General features: G+C 66.7%; 9 protein-coding genes across 9 annotated transcripts; 6 read left to right on the top strand and 3 right to left on the bottom strand.

Moving 5' to 3' along the window:
* Window positions 1–148: 148 nt before the first annotated feature.
* Window positions 149–2,989, top strand: MICPUCDRAFT_54986 (uncharacterized protein; the record flags this gene model as incomplete). Its single annotated transcript, XM_003056178.1, has 6 exons — window positions 149–544; window positions 671–904; window positions 1,191–1,395; window positions 1,584–1,651; window positions 1,844–2,045; window positions 2,193–2,989. The coding sequence occupies 6 exons, from the start codon at window positions 149–151 to the stop codon at window positions 2,492–2,494; spliced, it is 1,407 nt and encodes a 468-aa protein (XP_003056224.1). The 3' UTR covers window positions 2,495–2,989.
* On the bottom strand, window positions 2,957–4,081 carry MICPUCDRAFT_54984 (uncharacterized protein; the record flags this gene model as incomplete). Its single annotated transcript, XM_003055786.1, has 2 exons — window positions 2,957–3,227; window positions 3,659–4,081. The coding sequence occupies 2 exons, from the start codon at window positions 4,079–4,081 to the stop codon at window positions 3,018–3,020; spliced, it is 633 nt and encodes a 210-aa protein (XP_003055832.1). The 3' UTR covers window positions 2,957–3,017.
* Window positions 4,082–4,253: 172 nt separating this feature from the next.
* MICPUCDRAFT_54983 (uncharacterized protein) lies at window positions 4,254–7,330 on the top strand (the record flags this gene model as incomplete). The annotated part of the gene is made up of 3 exons (XM_003056177.1): window positions 4,254–4,898; window positions 5,123–6,048; window positions 6,202–7,330. 3 exons carry the CDS (start codon window positions 4,254–4,256, stop codon window positions 7,328–7,330), a joined length of 2,700 nt encoding a protein of 899 aa, XP_003056223.1.
* A 58-nt stretch (window positions 7,331–7,388) lies between these two features.
* On the top strand, window positions 7,389–7,724 carry MICPUCDRAFT_54982 (uncharacterized protein; the record flags this gene model as incomplete). The annotated part of the gene is made up of 1 exon (XM_003056176.1): window positions 7,389–7,724. The coding sequence occupies one exon, from the start codon at window positions 7,389–7,391 to the stop codon at window positions 7,722–7,724; it is 336 nt and encodes a 111-aa protein (XP_003056222.1).
* A 61-nt stretch (window positions 7,725–7,785) lies between these two features.
* MICPUCDRAFT_54981 (uncharacterized protein) lies at window positions 7,786–9,114 on the top strand (the record flags this gene model as incomplete). Its single annotated transcript, XM_003056175.1, has 2 exons — window positions 7,786–8,280; window positions 8,332–9,114. The coding sequence occupies 2 exons, from the start codon at window positions 7,786–7,788 to the stop codon at window positions 9,112–9,114; spliced, it is 1,278 nt and encodes a 425-aa protein (XP_003056221.1).
* Window positions 9,115–9,229: 115 nt separating this feature from the next.
* Window positions 9,230–11,625, bottom strand: AE_2 (anion exchanger family). Its single transcript, XM_003055785.1, has 2 exons — window positions 11,305–11,625; window positions 9,230–10,948 (listed from the first exon to the last, which is right to left on the bottom strand). Exons 1-2 carry the CDS (start codon window positions 11,593–11,595, stop codon window positions 9,509–9,511), a joined length of 1,731 nt encoding a protein of 576 aa, XP_003055831.1. The 5' UTR covers window positions 11,596–11,625; the 3' UTR covers window positions 9,230–9,508.
* A 370-nt stretch (window positions 11,626–11,995) lies between these two features.
* On the top strand, window positions 11,996–12,610 carry MICPUCDRAFT_38303 (uncharacterized protein; the record flags this gene model as incomplete). Its single annotated transcript, XM_003056174.1, has 1 exon — window positions 11,996–12,610. The coding sequence occupies one exon, from the start codon at window positions 11,996–11,998 to the stop codon at window positions 12,608–12,610; it is 615 nt and encodes a 204-aa protein (XP_003056220.1).
* Window positions 12,611–12,685: 75 nt separating this feature from the next.
* MDH (malate dehydrogenase) lies at window positions 12,686–15,408 on the bottom strand. Its single transcript, XM_003055784.1, has 7 exons — window positions 15,201–15,408; window positions 14,716–14,843; window positions 14,297–14,512; window positions 14,042–14,114; window positions 13,739–13,876; window positions 13,331–13,504; window positions 12,686–13,138 (listed from the first exon to the last, which is right to left on the bottom strand). Exons 1-7 carry the CDS (start codon window positions 15,354–15,356, stop codon window positions 12,935–12,937), a joined length of 1,089 nt encoding a protein of 362 aa, XP_003055830.1. The 5' UTR covers window positions 15,357–15,408; the 3' UTR covers window positions 12,686–12,934.
* Window positions 15,409–15,712: 304 nt separating this feature from the next.
* On the top strand, window positions 15,713–17,124 carry MICPUCDRAFT_70895 (uncharacterized protein; the record flags this gene model as incomplete). The annotated part of the gene is made up of 3 exons (XM_003056173.1): window positions 15,713–16,143; window positions 16,515–16,698; window positions 16,909–17,124. 3 exons carry the CDS (start codon window positions 15,713–15,715, stop codon window positions 17,122–17,124), a joined length of 831 nt encoding a protein of 276 aa, XP_003056219.1.
* Window positions 17,125–17,628: the final 504 nt, after the last annotated feature.

The following is a 17,628-nucleotide window of genomic DNA, read 5'->3' as shown; positions in this document are numbered from 1 at the left end:
GGGATGGGTGAAAAACGGTTGTTTAAAACGGAAGAAAACTTTTACGGAAGTAATAATAACTTCGGGGCCGCAGCGCAGCGACACGAATCGAACAGCGCGGCGGTCGCTCGACTCCCGCGCCGCGCGCGGCCGCCTCGTCGTCGCCGCGATGCCCTCGAGGCTCGCGCCCGCGTGCACCACGGTCGCGGCGTTCGGGCCGAGCCACGACCCGTGCTACGTCATGGCGCTCGCGCCGAGGTCCGTCCGCGCGCGTTTAGTTAGGGTCCCTCCCCACGTCCCACCCACCCTTCGATCTGCGCGCGTCGATCGATCTCTGGCGCCGACGCGCCTCCTCCCTCCTCCTCCCTCTCCCCTCCCCCGCCGCAGCCCCGACGGCGCGCACCTCGCGGCGTCGCTCTCCACGAACGCGGTGAAGATCTACGCGCGCGGGGACGCCCCGAGCGGCGGCGATTTCGGCGGCGGAGGCGGCGGCGGAGGCCATCTCGGCACGGCGCGTTTATATTTACACTGGTCCCCATACGACCGCGTCGGCGTGGTGAACGCCGTTTCTTAAGGACTTTCCCCGGCGTGTCTCTCCGTCACTGTCGTCCAATGAAACATCCACGTCATCAAATAACTAACCAATCACATCACTTCCCGCCACATCACCCACCAATCAAACGACCCTCAGCTGCGCGCGGTCACGGAGCTCTCCGCGCACGATGGCGCGGTCACGGATTGCGCGTTCCCGATCCCGTCGGAGCCGTGGACGGTGCTCACGTCCAGCGCGGACGCGACGATTCGCGCGTGGGACCTGCGGCAGGGCGGCGAGAGGCCGTGCGCGTCGTACGTCGCGCCGTTCGCGACGCGCGCGACGGGTGGATTCGCGACGGCGACGGCGGGGGGCGGTGCGTTCGATGCAATCGTTTTTCACCCACCGCTCGGTTTCAACATTTGATCGCGTGGGCCCCTTTCAACTGACCGGTGAACTGTTTTTGTATGGAATGGCCCTCATCAGTCGGCGATCATCTCGTGGTCGCGGGATGGACGAATCAGATCGTGTTTTGGCAGGGCCTGTCTGATTCTCCCGCCCTGTTTCTCGTCATCCATGCCACAAACGTATATTTGTCGATGACTCACCTGGCTTTGATGAACGCACGCGTGACTGTTCCCATACGACCGCGTTCGCGTCGCGAACTTCATCCCTTGAGGACTTTTTTCTCTCCCGATGCGACCTTACGGCGAGGGACCGCCGCACGCGCGAGGGTCTCCGCGCCTTTGAAGACGCGCACAGCGAGGACGTCACGCGCGTGCGGTTCCAGCCGACGCGACGGAACCGGCTGTTCACCGCGTCCGTGGACGGCCTCGCGTGCGTCTTCGACGTCGGCGGGTGCCCCGCGGACGTCGACGACGAAGGTGCGTTCTATACACTGGTCCCCATACGACCGCGTTCGCGTTGTGAACGCCGATCCTTAAGGACTTTTCCCGGCGATTCTCTCCGCCCACCCCTCGCTTTCAATCCCCGCCTTCGACGCCTTTCAACTCCACCTGACGCCTTTCAACTCCACCCCGACGTTCGCTTGTATGGAACGACCCTGACGAAGACGGACTCCTGTGCGTGATGACGACGGATTGCTCCATCGTCGAGCTCGGGTTTTGCGGCGGACGCGAGGTACTACGCCGGTCCCCGTGCGACCGCGTTCGCGTCGTGAACTTCATTCCTTGAGGACTTTCGGGGTTTTCTTCCCGGCGTATGTTTCTCTCCGCCCGCCACCCCTCGGTTTCGACGCCCGCCTTCGACGCCTTTCAACTCCACTTCTGACGCCTTTCGACCGACGCCTTTGAACTCCTCCGCGTTCAACAGGCCGCCGGGTCGAACGACGCCGATTCCATCGCGTGGGTGCTCACCGGGAACGAGGACGCGTGGGCGTTCGACGCCGGCGCGGACCTCGAGACGCTCGGGTCCACGCTCGCGCACGTCCCGAACACGAGAGCGGCGGCGTTTTCGGCGGCGGCTCAAGGCGCGTTCTACCTCACACCGGTCCCCATGCGACCGCGTTGGCGTGGTGAACGCCGATCCTTAAGGACTTCGTCCGGCGTTTCTCTGCGCCCAGGGTCCCTCGCTTTCAATCCCCGCCATCGACGCCTATCATCTCCGCTTCTGACGCCTTTCAACTCCACCCCGACTTCGCTTTGTATGGAACGACCCTGAGGCGCTTCGAGCGACGCGACCGCGTCGTCGTCGTTTTCGCGCGGCGTCGATTACCTCTTGGGCTGCTTTCGCGTGAGGCCCGGCGAGGGAGAGGGAGACGGCGCGTCGTCCGTCGTCGTCGCCGCGGGGACGCAGGACGGCGCGGTCGGACTGTTCCCGATCGTTCCCCCGCGCGACGGCTCCGGGGACGTCGCCAGGTGCGAGCTCGCGGCGCCGACGCGCGTGCTGGACGGCGGGCACGCGGACATAGGCGCGTTTTATTCATCTCACACCGGTCCCCGTACGATCCCGTTCGCGCAGTGAACGCCGATCCTTAAGGACTTTTCTTCCCGGCGTTGGGTCGTCTCTCTCCGCCCATTCATTCCTCGCGTCCTGTTCTGACCGACCCTACGCGCGCGTTGTTTTTTTTTCACCCGGCGTCCCTCTGCTCGGTTTCAACACACACTCGATCGCGTCGGTCGGTCCCTTCTTGATCGATGCTGACCGATGAACGCGTGTATTCGTATTTTCGCACCACGGATCGGCCCGATGACACAGTTCGCGCGTGCGTCTTGTGGGACTGGGACGCCGACGCCGCCGCGCCGGCGACGGGCGGGGAGGATTCCAGGGTCGTGCTCTGGGGCGCGGCGGGGGGCGCGGGGGGTGGGGATGGGTCGAGCGGCGGCGGGAAGGCGGCGAGGAGCGAGAGCGCGGAGACGGAATACCACGACCGCGGGCGGCGGCGTCACAGTCCGTATTAGCGATGATGAGCGCGATGCCGTTCTCGCGCGTAGATTGAATCGCGTTCGTTCTCGGCTGCTCGCATCACACTACTGTAACCTTAAGGTTACGTCCGCAATTCGTCCTCCATGGCGACGCACTTCTTCACCGTGGGATCGTACACGTACCCGGGCTTGCATATCGGCACGCACGCGCGCGTCGCCGGGTCGTAGAAGAAACCCACGTCGCAGTCGCCGCCCGCGCCCGTGAGCTTGTTGACGAAAAATCGCACGAAGCGATCGACGATCCCCTCGCCGTCGTGCGCGTAGAGGCGTCGCTGAGCGTCGTTGTCGGGGTGGAGTTGAAAGGCGTCAGAAGCGGAGTTGAAAGGCGTCGAGGGCGGGGATTGAACGCGAGGGACCCTGGGCGGAGAGAGACGCCGGGAGATAAAGTCCTTAAGGATCGGCGTTCACCACGCCGACGCGGTCGTATGGGGACCAGTGTGGTAATACAGGTAGAACGCGCCTCGATCTTCCCCGGGAGCGCCGCCGCCGCGCGCGCGTTGTCCCCTCTCCGGGTTCGGCGTGTTGACGCGCCGAACCCGTCGATCGTGCTCGCGCGCGCGCCCGAGACGACCGGCTTGCACGTTCTCGTCTCCTCGTCGAACGCGAAGCCCTGCGGAGAGATACGCCGGGAAGTAAAGTCCTTAAGGATCGGCGTTCACCACGCCGACGCGGTCGTACGGGAACCAGTGTGAAAATCACGCACCTCGCGACATATGAAGACGCACGTCTCCGTGCGCGGATCCGTGTACATCCCCGGGCCGCACTCGTCGCGCTTCGCGTCGCGCGTCTCGTACAGCGGCGACAGCACGCGCTCGACGATGAACGACGTGAACGGCCGCACCACCAGCTCGGTGAGCGCTGACTTGGCCTTATCCCCGACGTTCTCTGATGTAGCGACGGCGTCGGCGGCGTCGTCGTCGTCGCGCTTCGACGTCGCGCGCGCCATCCGCGAAGCGAGGCGCGTTCGGCAGCCCCCACGCCAGCGTCTGAAGGAGGATCTGGAGGAGGAGGAGGAGGAGGAGGAGGAGGAGGACGCGGCCGACGACGACGACGACGACGACGACGACGCGCGGCGCGAGGGAGCGAGCGCGCGCGTCGGGGACGCGGTCCACGCCGCGGTCGCCATGGGAGCCGCGCGGGGTGGTCTGGCTGGTCTCTTCCGAGGGCGCGCGCCCGAACTCAGGTGCGTTCTATACAAAAGTTGTTCACCCATCGCCCGGTTTCAACACTTGATCGCATCCCCTTTCAACTGACCGGAGAACTGTTTTGTATTTATTCCCTCAGCAAAACTGACGACGATGCCGATGTCGCGTCAGCGGCGCAGAGTGCCTGCCGCGCGCGCGATGACGTCGTCGCGGCGCGCGCGCGCGCTCCTCGCGCTCCTCGCGCTCCTCCTCCTCGTCTCCGCGGCGGGCGGCGAGGTCGAGGTCGCGAACGTTCGCGGGGAGCACGGCGATGGAGGAGGAGGAGGAGGAGGAGGAGGAGGAGGAGGAGGCGCGGAGGGAGAATCCTCAAAACTCGGCGTGGTGGAGGACGAGTTGACCATCTCCCCCGACGACTGGCTCCGCGCGTGGCTCCGACGGCTCGTCGTGTCCATCCCGTCGCAGTCCACGTCGCTCTCCGGGCTCGTGACCGTCTCGTTGACGGAGCTCGAGTGCGGCGCGTTCGAGGTCGGCGCGCTCGCCGCGAGCGCGCCATCCGACGCCGACGCGCGAGATCTCGGCGCGTGGGCGCGTCTCGACGTCTCCGGCGTCGCGTGCGCGTGCGAGGGCGCGTGGACCGCGAAGAGCGTCGCGACGGGAACGACGCGAGGACGCGTGCGCGCGACGATCGGCGACGCGCGCGCGAGTGTTCGCGCGTCGTTCGTGGACGCGCGCGACGACGCGCCGCCGCCGACGATCCCGGTCGCGCTGACGCTCGACGCGTGCGAGTCGGCGGCGACGGTGACTCGGGCGCGTAGTTTTATCTCCTCGCACTGGTCCCCGTACGACCCCGTTCGCGTGGTGAACGCCGATCCTTAAGGACTTTTGCTCGCCGGCGTGTGTTTCTCTCCGCCCAGGGTCCCTCGCTTTCAATCCCGACGCGCCTCGACGCCTTTCAACTCCGCTTCTGACGCCTTTGAACTCCACCCCGACAATAACGCTTCGTATGGACCCTCGACCCTCAGCTGTCCTTTTCCGGCGACGGCGCGGGCGCGCTGCGGCCGTTCGCGGGGATCCTCAAGAACGTCGTGGGGTCGCAGGCGAACGCCGCGCTGTGCTCGACCGCCGCACCGGCGGCGATCGACGCGGCGAGCGGCGCGCTGCGCGCCGCGGGCGACGGCTGGCGACGCGCGGCGGCGGCGCCGCCAGATCTGCCGGACCCGACGCCGCCGCCGAAATCGAGCTCGAGGTCGTTCGCGGATTGGCGCGACGCGCCCGCGCTGCCGCTCGCGCGATTCTTCGGACGCGCGGCGTTCGACGCCGTCACCGCCGCCGCGCCGTGCGACACGTCCGACACGTCCGACAGGAGCAGCGACGATGTCCGACATTTGTGTCCGACACACAACGCGTCCGACGCGTCCTCCGACGATCCGATCGCGCGGGCGCGCGCGGCGGCGCATCGCGCGCTCGGCGCGTTCGCGCTTCCCTCGCGCTCACTCCCCGGCGGCGACGCTCCCGACGCGCCGCCGCCGTGGCGCGTCGTGTTAAACGGCGGCGCGGTTCTGACCGTCTCCGTCCTCGACGCGCGCGTCGCGGGGCTAGACGACGCGCGGTGGACGACGACGGGGCCGGACCCGGAGTCGGCGACGGCGATCCCGATGGCGACGCGCCCCCACGGGACGATCCGCGCGACCGGCACGCTTCGCGTCAACGCGATCTTCCCCGCCGCTTCCGCCGCGCGGCGCCGCACGCCGAGGGCCACGGGCACGGGCACGGGCACGGGCACGGGGACGCGCGCGCCGCCGCTGATCGACGTCGTGCGCGTGAACGCGTCGTGGACGGACCTCGCGATCGCCGCGCGCGTCGGCGCGCTCGCGGACGCGGACGCGCTCTCGGCACTCGGCGCGAGGCGCGTCCCGTACACTGGTCCCCATACGACCGCGTCGGCGTGGTGAACGCCGTTTCTTAAGGACTTTTCCCGGCGTCTCTCTCCGCACAGGGTCCCACGGTTTCAATCCCGACACACCTCGACGCCTTTCAACTCCGCTTCTGACGTCTTTGAACTCCACCCCGATATCATCGCTCGTATGGAACGACCCTACAGGCAACGTGCGGACCCCGCGTGCGTCCTCTCGCGCGTCGCGACGACTCTGGAGCTGAGCTCGCTGTCCGCGCTCGGGAGGATCGAGCGCGTGCGCGTGCGCGGCGAGCGGCGCGGCGGCGGCGATGCTGACATGGACGATGACGTGGACGGTCTCGCGCGCGACGTCGAGGACGCCGTCGCCGTCGTCTTCGACGCTGCCGCCGCGCGGTACGCGGACGCGATGTCGCGCGTCGCGTCCTCGCGCGTCGGCGCGGCGGGGAGGGACGCCGCGAACGAGCGATTGCGGGAAGCGTCGGAGACGGCGCGGCGGAGGGACCGGGACGACGGCGCGTGCGACGCGCTGTCCTCGAGGACGGGGTCGGGGCCGGGGGGGGAACGCGTCAAGGCGGCGGCGTCGGCGGCGGCCGCGGCGTCGGCCGGCGTCGCCGTCGCGGCGGCGATTTTTTATAGCGTCGTCGGCGGCGTCGTCGTCGCGCGGCCGTCGCTCTCGCGACGGACGACGCGCCGCGGCGGCGGCGACGCGGAAGCGCCGCTGCTCGCGGCGCGCTTCGAGCACTCGGACGAGGACGCGGACGACGCGGACGACGACGACGACGACGACGACGACGGCGGCGACGACGACGAAGTCCTTAAGGAACGGCGTTCACCACGCGAACGCGGTCGTATGGGAACCAGTCACGACGACGGATGTTCGCTGTTCACCTCCCCGCGCACGCCGCCGCGTCTCCGCGTCGCGCTGCCGCTGTTGCTCTGCGCCAACGTCCTGCTGTTCGTCTCGTCGAACACCGCGACCGGGGCGACGGTGAAACTCGCTGTGGCCCTCATGAGAGACGAAGGCGGCGGAGGAGGATCGACATCGACGGGCGGCGGCGGCGGCGCGGCGGCGGCGACGATCGCGGCGATGGAGCTCCCGCCGCTGTACGAGTTCTCGCTCGTGAACACCGTCTCGGAGATGTGGCGCGCGAAGGCGTACGCGCTCGCGAGCTTGATCGCGGTCTTCTCCGGGGGATGGCCGTATTTGAAGCTCGGCGCGATGCTCGTGTCGTGGTTCGTTCCGTGCGGCGGGTGCGTTCTATCATCACACTGGTCCCCATACGACCGCGTCGGCGTGGTGAACGCCGTTCCTTAAGGACTTTTGCCGTCGTCTCTCTCCGCCCAGGGTCCCTCGCTTTCAATCCCCGCCTTCGATGCCTTTCAACTCCGCTTCTGACGCCTTTCAACTCCACCCCGACGTTCGCTCGTATGGAACGATCCTCAGCGGCGGCGGCGGCCACGACGCGCGGCGGCTTCTTCGTCTTCGCGGTCGCGTCTTGACGTTTCTCGACGCGCACGGGAAGTGGTCGCTCGTGGACGCGTTCGTGATGATCCTGTTCCAGGCTGCGTTTCAGTTCCATCTCGAGCTCCGCGGCGACGACGGCGGCGACGGCGGTCACGGGTCGGCGAACAGTCTCAGGTGCGTTCATATTTACACTGGTCCCATATATGACGACCGCGTTCGCGCGGTGAACGCCGTTTCTTATTAAGGACTTTTTCTTCCGGCGCGTCTCTCCGCCCAGGGTCCCCCCGCTTTCAACCCCCGTCCCTATGACGCCTTTCAACGCCGCTTCTGACGCCTTTCAACTCCATCCCGACGTTCGCTCGTATAGAACGACCCTCGACGTGACCGTCGACCAAAAGTACGGCTTCCACGCGTTTTTGCTCGCGACGATCGCGTCGTTGCTGCTCGGTCACGTCGCGACGCACGCGCACAGAGTGGACGTCCGCGCGTCGTCGTCGTCGGCGGCGGCTGCTGCGACGGCGTCCGACGCCCGTCCGACACGTAATGTCCGACACGTCCGACGCCGCGTCGTCGGCGTCGCGATCGGCGCGTCGTTCCTCCTCCTCGTCGTCGGCGCGCGCGCGCGATCGATAGCGTTCGAGTTCGAGGGCCTCGCCGGGTTCGCCCTGCGCGTCGCCGCGGCGAACGGCGCCGACGCCGCGGCGGTGAGACTGCTTCCCATACGACCCCGTTCGCGTGGTGCACGCCGTTCCTTAAGGGCTTTTCCCGTCGTCACTCTTCACCCGCGCTTCCCTTTCAACGTACGTTTGACCGGTAAGTCGTTCGACTGACCGATCGCTTCACCCACGCAGGCGGCGGCGAACGCGGACGACGTCGCCAACCCGCGCGCGTTTTCGTTGACGTCGCTGACGACGACGCGGGGCTGGCCTCGAAGACGCTCTTCCGCCGCTTCCGTCGCGCTCTTCGCGTTCGCGCTGCTCGCGCCCGCGCTCTCGCTGCTCTTCTTCGCCGCGCTTCTCGCGCTCTCCCTCCCGCCGCGGCCGGCGGCGGCGGCGGCGGCGTCGGACGACGACGACGACGGCTCGGACGCTCGCGCCGCGGACGGGAATCGCGGCGGCCGGGAATCGCGCCGCCGGTCGGCGGAATCTCCGCCGCGGCGAAAGATTGTCAATCTCCGCGAGGCGCTCGTCGTCGCCGCGGAGATTTCGCGCGCGTGGAGCGCGCTGGACGTCTTCGTCGTCTCCGCGCTCGCGGCGGCGACGCAGATCCGACGATTCGCCGCGTTTATCCTCGGAGACGCGTGCGACGGCGTCGACGACGTCTTACGTCGGATGCGATCCGCGGAGGAGAACGGCGGCGGCGGCGCGGATATCCTTCCCGGGATGCGCGGCGTCGACTCGTGTTTCGACGTGGAGACGTCGTTGGGTTGGGGATGGTACGTCTTGGCCGCGGCAGCGACGCTCGGGTACGTCTCAGCCGCGGCGATCGGACGCGCGCGGTTCGAACGCGGCGGCGGCGACGAAGGCGGCGACGAAGGCGGCGGCGGCGACGAAGGCGACGAATACGCGTCCTGGCTGGACGCGGAGGAACGAGGAAACGGCGGCGGCGGCGGCGGCGGCGCGACGGACGCGTAGCTATGGGTAGCTCGCGTTTTTGCGACAGATAGGCGGGCCCTATTTCGATCGGTCGACGCGATAGAAGAACCGAACCGCCTTGGGAGGATGAGACAGTGCGAGTCGTACGCGCGATGTGTGTAGCCCTGGGTCAGGAGTGATGCTAACGCGCGCGCATGCGAGCAGAAGAAAGCCCACCCACGACCCGTCGGAGTCGTCTTGACAAACAGAACCTTTGACTAGTCCTACGCCGCCGGGTGAAAAAAAAAACGTGAATGGAATGAATCGTGTCGAGCCGCCGCCGCCGCCAAACCGCCGCCGCCGCCAAACCGCCGCCGCCGCCGCTCGCGTCGCCGCCGCCAAACCGCGCGTCTACTCGTGATGATGCGTGATCAATCATGCATCAGCGTACCGCTTACGCGGCGACGTACCCCGGGTCCGTCTCGACCTGCTCGTCGAGGTTGTTGAGGTCCTTCTGGGAGAACCACCCCGCCTTGCCCGCGACGATGCGCACCGGCCCGAGCGCCGCGATGAGAATCGGGAAGAGCATCGCCGCGGGGGAGCCCTTGATCCACCACATCACGCCGAGGCACGCGATCTGCATGTACGTGAACTTCTTAAGCGTGCCGAGGTCGGTCGCGCGGTCGTTGCCCGCGGAGAGCGGGTGCGTCTTCGGCATCTTCTTCGAGTCCGTGATCATGCACATGAACACGCGCTCGATGAACTCGTTGCCCCTCATCGCGGAGAGCCCGAGGTAGAAGAACAGACCGTTGAGGACGCACATCGGAATCTGGCCGAGGATCGGCTTGAGGTAGAGGATCGCGCAGCCGATGAGGATGTTGAGCACGAGCGGGGTCCAGCGGGACTCGATCACGCCGGTGACCTCCTCGCGGCCGGTGGCCTCGTTCACCTTCGTGTCGGAGAGCGACTTGACGTGCGTGATGGAGTGCACGGTGGAGGCGCAGATCCACGGGAGGCCGCAGATGGACGTCGCCGCGGTGATGAGCGAGAGCCAGAACATGTCGAGGTGGTACGCCGCCTTCTTCTTGAGGCCGACGGAGTTGTTCACGAGACGCGTCGTGATGTTCTGGTCCATGTACAGGAGAATCGCGCACGCGGGCGCGGGCGCGAGCGCCGCGAGCTTGACCCAGTTCGGCACCGCGAAGATGTCGATCACCCAGGACCGCGCCGCGGTCGGCGCGAGAGACGCCGGGAGGGACAGCGCGTCGAGGGACAGGCCGTACGTCGCCGTGAGCCAGGACGCGAACGCGCAGCCGACGGCGACGGCGATCGTCGGCGCGAAGTCGGAGACGATGTTACGGATCGCCTCCGGGCCGTACGGCTGACGCTTCAGGCCGGAGAGGAAGAGACCGGCGTAGAGCGTCACGAGCGCGATGAGCGCGGAGGACAGCGCGAGCGTGCCGGAGATGGCCGGGTTGAAGAACATGGAGATGATCTTCTTCGCGGACTCGACGCAGAAGATGCACGCGACGAGGCACGCGAACGTCTCGTCCGTGAACTTCGTGAAGAAGCGCACGAGGTTAGACGACGACGTCACCGCGACGGCCATGAGGATCACGGACGTCCAGATCCCGATCCACGCGTACGTGCCGAAGAACGGAAGGCCGTACTGCATGCACGTCGTGTAGAGGATCGCCGTGTACGTCACGACGGAACCCGTGGACGCGAGGATGGAGAGCGGCTGACCGCAGCCGATGGCGTAGATGATGCCGCCGATGGCCGTGCCGACGATGACCTCGGTCGCGCCGAGCATGCCGGCGGTCGCGCCGGTGAGGACCGCGCCGAAGGCGATCGCGGGCGCGAGCGCGGCGAAGAAGAGGAAGCACACGGACGCCTGCGTGATGGGAGCAGAGGGACGGACGTCGGATCATTTTCAGATCATCAGATCACACCGGCGGAGGGGGGCGTCCTCGACGTCGGCGGGACGGGTCGACGGCGTCGCGCGGGCGCGGGCGGGAGGAGCGGATGGGTCGCGCGACGACGACGACGACGACGGGACGATGAGGAAGTCCTTAAGGAACGGCGTTCACCACGCGAACGCGGTCGTATGGGAACCAGTGCGAGAAGAACGAGGATGAGGATGAGACGGAGACGGAGGAAGAGGGCGAGAATAAATCATCCGACGTCTCGGATCGCGCGAAGATCGCGGTTCGAAAAGACGACGGCACTGACTGGACGACGACGACGCACCAGCGCCTTGCCGTTGAGCCCCTGCTTGAAATCGTCGAGGTACACCGGCGCGCGGCCCGCGATGTCGTCCTTGATGCCCTTGAACGGCGCCTCGAGGAGCGGCTCCGCGGACGCGCGGACGACGACGGGGGACGGCCGCGTCGCCTTGCGCGTCGCCGGCATGGAGACTGACGATTTCCCAACGACCCGCGCGCCGTAGAGCGTCGTCGCCTTCGCCTTCGCGGCGACGCGCGCGCGCGCGCGGAGCCCGAGGCCGAGGCCGAGCGTGGTGTTCATGGTGACAGCCTGCATGGTGCGTGGACGTTCGCGTGCGGTGCGACGACTCGTTATGCGCGCGCGACGGCGCGCCGATCGCCCTCGCTGCTGCGGTGCTGGTTTTTGGGTAAGGTGGATGCCACCTGGCACGATCGCGACAGGTGGCGCCTCGTTTAACCGTGGTTTCGGGTTTAAACTCGCTCGGATCGCGCGGGGGTGCCGAGCACTGATTATTTGTATTTCTGCCGACTAAAAGGCTCCGCGCGCCGCGCGCTTTTTTTTTCGCACCTCAAACATTTTTCACCCATCGCCCGGTTTCAACACTTGATCGCGTTCCCTTTCAACTGACCGGTGCACGTTTTTTGTATGGAACGACCTCAGCAGCAGTAGGCAGTGCACACAGCAGCCGCAGCGAGCCGTCGGCGGAAGACGAGAGATGAGACGACGACGCGCGCGGATGCGCGGGGGCGGCGGCGACGACGGCGACGCGCTCGTCGCGCTCGTCGCGTCCGCGCGGCGCGGCGCGTCGACGCGCGGGAGCGTCCTGCGCGAGGCGCTCTCGCGCGCGGAGGCGGCGTCGACGCGCCTTCGCGAGCGCGAGCGCGCGCTCGCGCGCGCTCGCGACGACGTCGCGGACGCGTCGCGCGCGCTCGACGTCGCGCGCGCGCCGCCGCCGGCGCCGCGCGAGGTCGTCGCCGACGTCGTCGTCGCCGACGTCGTCCTCGCCGAGGACGCGTTTCGCGCGCTCGAGCGCGGCGGCGACGCGCGGACGGAGGAGGCGCGACGCGCGAGGATCGCGCGCGCGTGGGGCGAGCGAGGCGCCGCGATCGTGCTCGCGGGCGACGGCGACGGCGACGGCGACGGCGCGGGCGACGGCGCGGACGCGGATGCGGACGCAGCGCGCGGGACGCGCGCGCGCGCGCTCGTCGCGCTCGCGAAGGACGTCTTCGCGCAGGAGCGGAAGCTCGCGCGCGCGAGGGAGCGCGCGCGCGGCGTCGGCGCGGGCCCGTTCGACGTCGCGTGGCGCGAGACGGCGACGGCTGTTGACTAGTAGAAGCGTAGAATCTATAGAAGAAGGTAGTCTCGTCTCGGCGAAGAAGCGCGCGAATGCGAACGCGTTCGAATCCGAATAATCCATCTGTTTAATTAAATCAGTAGAATAAACACCACAACACTCCGCGCTCGACGCGCGCGTCGCTCTCCGATCGCGTCTTCGCGTCGAGATCGCGACGACGGGACGCGTCCTTCTCGTCCGTCATCCATCCCGCGCGTCGATCGATCAGATGGGCAGACTGCTTCCCATACGACCCCGTTCGCGTGGTGAACGCCGATCCTTAAGGACTCCTCCTCATCAGATCGATCAAACGACGGAAACTTACTTGTTCGCGAACGCGATGCCCTTGTCGATGCTGCCCTTCAGCTCCGGGATGAGCTTCTCGAGCCACCCCTTCTCGTACTCGGTGAGATCGCCCACGGGCAGAACCTCCTCCGCGCCGCCCGGGCCGAGCCTCACCTTGGTCGCGAAAAACGGCAACTCCGTGACGGAGGACGCGACGTACGAGCACTCGTAGACGTCCGCCTGGAAGTATCGCGTCGTCGGGGTGGAGTTGAAAGGCGTCAGAAGCGGAGTTGAAAGGCGTCATAGGGTCGGGGATTGAAACCGAGGGACCCTGGGCGGAGAGAAACGACCGTCGGGAAGAAAAGTCCTTAAGGATCGGCGTTCACCACGCCAACGCCGTCGTACGGGGACCAGTGCGGTAACAGAACGCGCCTCGCCGGAGAGCCCGCGCAGGCACGCCTCCGCCATCCTCGCGGCGGCGTACGCCATGGAAAGCGTCGCGCTTCCCGCGCCGGCTTTCGCCTCCACGACCTCCGTGCCCGCGTTTTGGATGCGAACCGTCATCGCCTCGAGCTCATCCGCGTCGAACTTTGTCGCCGGGTACGACTGACGAGGGTCGAGGGTAATCGTCCATACGAGCGAACGTCGGGGTGGAGTTGAAAGGCGTCAGAGGCGGAGTTGTGAGGCGTCGAGGCGTGCGCGTCGGGATTGAAACCAGCGAGGGGTGGTGCGCGGAGAGAGACGACCGCCGGGAGATGATAAAGTCCTCAAGGAACGGCGTTCACCGCGCGAACGGAATCGTACGGGGACCGGCGCGGTACTATCATCCACAGAACGCGCCTGAGACAGGAGCGGCAGGATCGTAATCCCAGCGTGTCCGCCGACGACCGGGATGTCGACGTCGTTGACGTCCAGCCCCTTCGCCTCCGCGACGAACGTGTTCGAGCGCACGACGTCCAACGTCGTCACGCCGAAGACCTTGAACGTCGGGGTGGAGTTCAAAGGCGTCGGTTGGAGTTGAAAGGCATCGAGGGCGGGGATTGAAAGCGAGGGGTGGGCGGAGAGATGCGCCGGCGAAAGTCCTTAAGGATCGGCGTTCACCACGCCAACGGGGTCGTATGGGAACCAGTGTATAGAACGCACCTTCTTCGGGTCGTACGTGCCAGCCTTCTTGAACACCTCCGCGGCGATGGGCACGGTGGAGTTGACCGGGTTGCTGTGGTGCATCGAGGGTGAAGCGATCGGTCAGTCGAACGTCTTACCGGTCAAACGTTGAAAGGGAAGCGCGGGTGAAGAGTGACGACGGGAAAAGTCCTCAAGGATCGGCGTTCACCACGCGATCGCGGTCGTACGGGAACCGGTGAGAAATATATATTGTCCCGCGACGACTCGACGCGCCTGATGATGTTCACGAGCGCGCCCGGGCAGTTCGCCGCGACGGCTTCGCACAGCGTCTTCACGATCCCGGCGTTGATCTCGAACAGGTCGTCGCGCGTCATCCCGGGCTTGCGCGGGACGCCCGCGGGGATGATGACGAGGTCGCAGCCCTTCAACGCGTCGGCGAGCGAATCGGCGCCGGCGTAGCCCGTCACCTTGGTCTGCGTGTTCGTGTGGCTGAGCGTCGTTCCATACGAGCGATGATATCGGGGTGGAGTTGAAAGGCGTCAGAAGCGGGGTTGAAAGGCGCCGAGGGGTGTCGGGATTGAAAGCGAGGGACCCTGGGCGGAGAGACGCGCCGGGAGATAAAGTCCTTAAGGATCGGCGTTCACCGCGCCGACGGGGTCGTACGGGAACCAGCGCGAGGAGAACGAACGCGCCTGAGATCCGCGGCGACGCCCGGGGTGCCCTGGATGTCGTACAAGTTCAGCTGGGCGATCATTGGGTTCATCTTCAGGAGGAGGGAGAGGCTCTGGCCGATCCCGCCCGCGGCGCCGAGGACCGCGACCTGTGTCGTGTGTGATTGACGAGAGGCGAGAGGAGTGGAGTTGAAAGGCGTCAGAAGCGGGGTTGAAAGGCGTCGCGGTCGGGCGTTGAACGCGAGGGATGGGCGAAGAGAGAGTCCGGGAAAAGTCCTTAAGGATCGGCGTTCACCACGCCGACGGGGTTGTATGGGAACCAGTGTGAATCAGAACGCATTTTTTTTTCTTTCCCGCGCGATCGATCGCGTGGCGACGGTCGCGGCGATCTCGCGGTCGCGCGCGGCGACGCCGCGACACCGCGCGCGGCGCGAGCGCGCGACGCCGCGTGGGAGTCGCGGCGCGGACGATAGACGATCGCGGGGCGCGCGGACGCGCTGACGAACCTTGTACTCCGACGTCGTCGCGGTCGCGACGCGGCGGCGCGTCGTCGTCGCGGCGGCTTTCGCGGTCGATCGGCGAACCGATGATTTCGAGGATCCGCGGAAAGACGCGCGCGCGGAGAGGACGGGAGCGGCGACGGGCATCGCGGCGGCGGCCATTGGTAGGAGGTACGGCGTGAGATGTGCGTTCGCGAGGTACGGCGTGCGATGAAGCTCGTGCGCGCGTTGGACTGACGCGTTCGATCGACGCGACGCTTCGTTCGATCGACGGCGAGAAATAAAATATCGTGATTCTTCTGATCGCGCGCGTTGAACCCAGCGCCATCGATCAATTCTTTATGAGGCGTGTCGTTCAAAGGGCGCGACCCCGCGGTCGTTGATAGGAGCTCAGTTCTCAGAGTGACAGAAGAGGATGTGGGCTCCACGAGTAGGGCCCTACTGTACCACACTCGCGCTCGCGTCCAGTCGGCGTCATCACAGAAGTTCATTTAATTGTTACCTCGCTCGGCGCAGCGATGCCGCGCGCGGCGGTATCCTGCGTTTTCGCGGCGGCAGCGCGCGCGCGAGGGAGCGGATCCCTTCGCTCCGCCCGTCGCGCGCGCGCGTCGCTCGCGTCGTCGTCGTCGTCGTCGTCGTCGTCGAACGAGGCGCCGCCCGTCGACCCGTACCTCGAGCAGAAGAAACATCGATTGTCGTGGATGCACTGGCTCCACGACATCCCGAAACACCGCGCGTGGGCGGCGTCGTGGCAGCGCGACGTCCAGGACCGCCTCCGCGCGACCGAGACCGTGCGCCTCGGCGTCGACTGCTTCATCGCGGAGGACGCGCACATCTTCGCGGAGCCGGGAAGGGACGTCGTCGTCGGCGACCGATGTAAGATCGCGTCTCACGTCTACGTCCACGGGCCGGTCGTCTTGGGGAACGACGTCTCGATCAACGCGCGGTGGTGAGGATTCACACTGGTCCCCGTACGACCCCGTTCGCGTGGTGAACGCCGTTTCTTAAGGACTTGGACTTTCATGACTTTCATCACCCGCGCGCGTCTCTCTCCGCCGATTCCTCGCTCTCATCGATCACGACGCGCCGTGATCGTTCTATGTCACACTGGTCCCCATACGACCGCGTTCGCGTGGTGAACGCCGATCCTTAAGGACTTTTGCCGCCTTGTCTCTCCGCCCACACCTCGCGACCACACCACGACCGACGACGACGACGACGACGACGACGTTCTGGTTCACGCCGGTCCCCGTACGACCCCGTTCGCGTGGTGAACGCCGTTTCTTAAGGACTAAAAGCCCTTCGTCGCTCCGTCTCCAGCCACTTCGAGTCCGGCGCGGGAGGCGTCGTCGTCGGCGACGACGCGCGGATCGGCCCGGGCGTGCACGTCTACGCGTTCGATCACGTGTTCGACGACGCGGACGTCCCGGTGAAGGATCAGGGCGTTCGAAGCGTCGGCGTCGTCGTCGGCGCGGACGTCTGGATCGGCGCCAACGCGTGCGTGTTAGGCGCGTTCTGTTACCACACTGGTCCCCGTACGACCGCGTCGGCGCGGTGAACGCCGAACCTTGAGGACTTTATCTCCCGACGGTCGTTTCTCTCCGCCCGTCGCCCCTCGCTTTCAATCCCGACGCTCACACCTCGACGCCTCACAACTCCGCCTCTGACGCCTTTCAACTCCACCCCGACAATCGCTCGTATGGAATGGCCCTTAGACGGCGTCGTCGTGGGCGATCACGCCGTCGTCGGCGCGGGCGCGGTGGTCACGCGGGACGTCGACGCGTACGCGATCGTGGCGGGGAACCCGGCGCGAAAGATCGGCGACCGGCGGACGCGCGCGGCGGAGAGAAGGGCGGCGGCGGCGGGAGAGGAGAAGCGCGATCGCGATCGGAAGGAGGAGGAGGAGGAGGAGGAGGAGGCGCGCGCGTGACGCGAGAGAATACGGCGCGTTCCGTACGCCGGGGCCGCGTCGGCGGGGTGAACGCCGATCCTTGAGGACTTTACTTCCCGGCGTCTCTCTCCGCTCACCCCGCGACCGAGCGAGCTCGGGACGGGGCGCGACGAGGCGTGTACCGCGTAGGATTTTCGGGACTGGCGCTGCGGTGACGCCGAAGAGCCGAACGTCCGATGGTCCGAACCGCGCGCGACGCGGCGATCAGATTGATGCTGTTGCCGTGCGTAAATTTGATCGACTCTGTCGATGAAAACACCCTAACCTTATCAAAGTTTTTATCCCAGGAAAATCCCCGATCGATTGATCGAAGGTAGGTCAGGTATCCCGGATGTTACAACACACACAGTCTAATCAGATCTACAGTACAGTACACCGATCTCACCGCGGCGAGGCGAAGGCGGTCGACCGGGTCATCGACGTGCGAGAGCACGGCGGCCGCGAGTTCGACGGATATCTCATTAAAAACCATGCTGATGGACG

The sequence above is a fragment of the Micromonas pusilla genome (assembly GCF_000151265.4).
Source record: "Micromonas pusilla CCMP1545 genomic scaffold MICPUCscaffold_2, whole genome shotgun sequence".
NCBI lineage: Eukaryota > Viridiplantae > Chlorophyta > Mamiellophyceae > Mamiellales > Mamiellaceae > Micromonas > Micromonas pusilla.
Note: the sequence above shows the minus strand (reverse complement) of the source record. Positions and strands in the feature narration are given on the sequence as shown.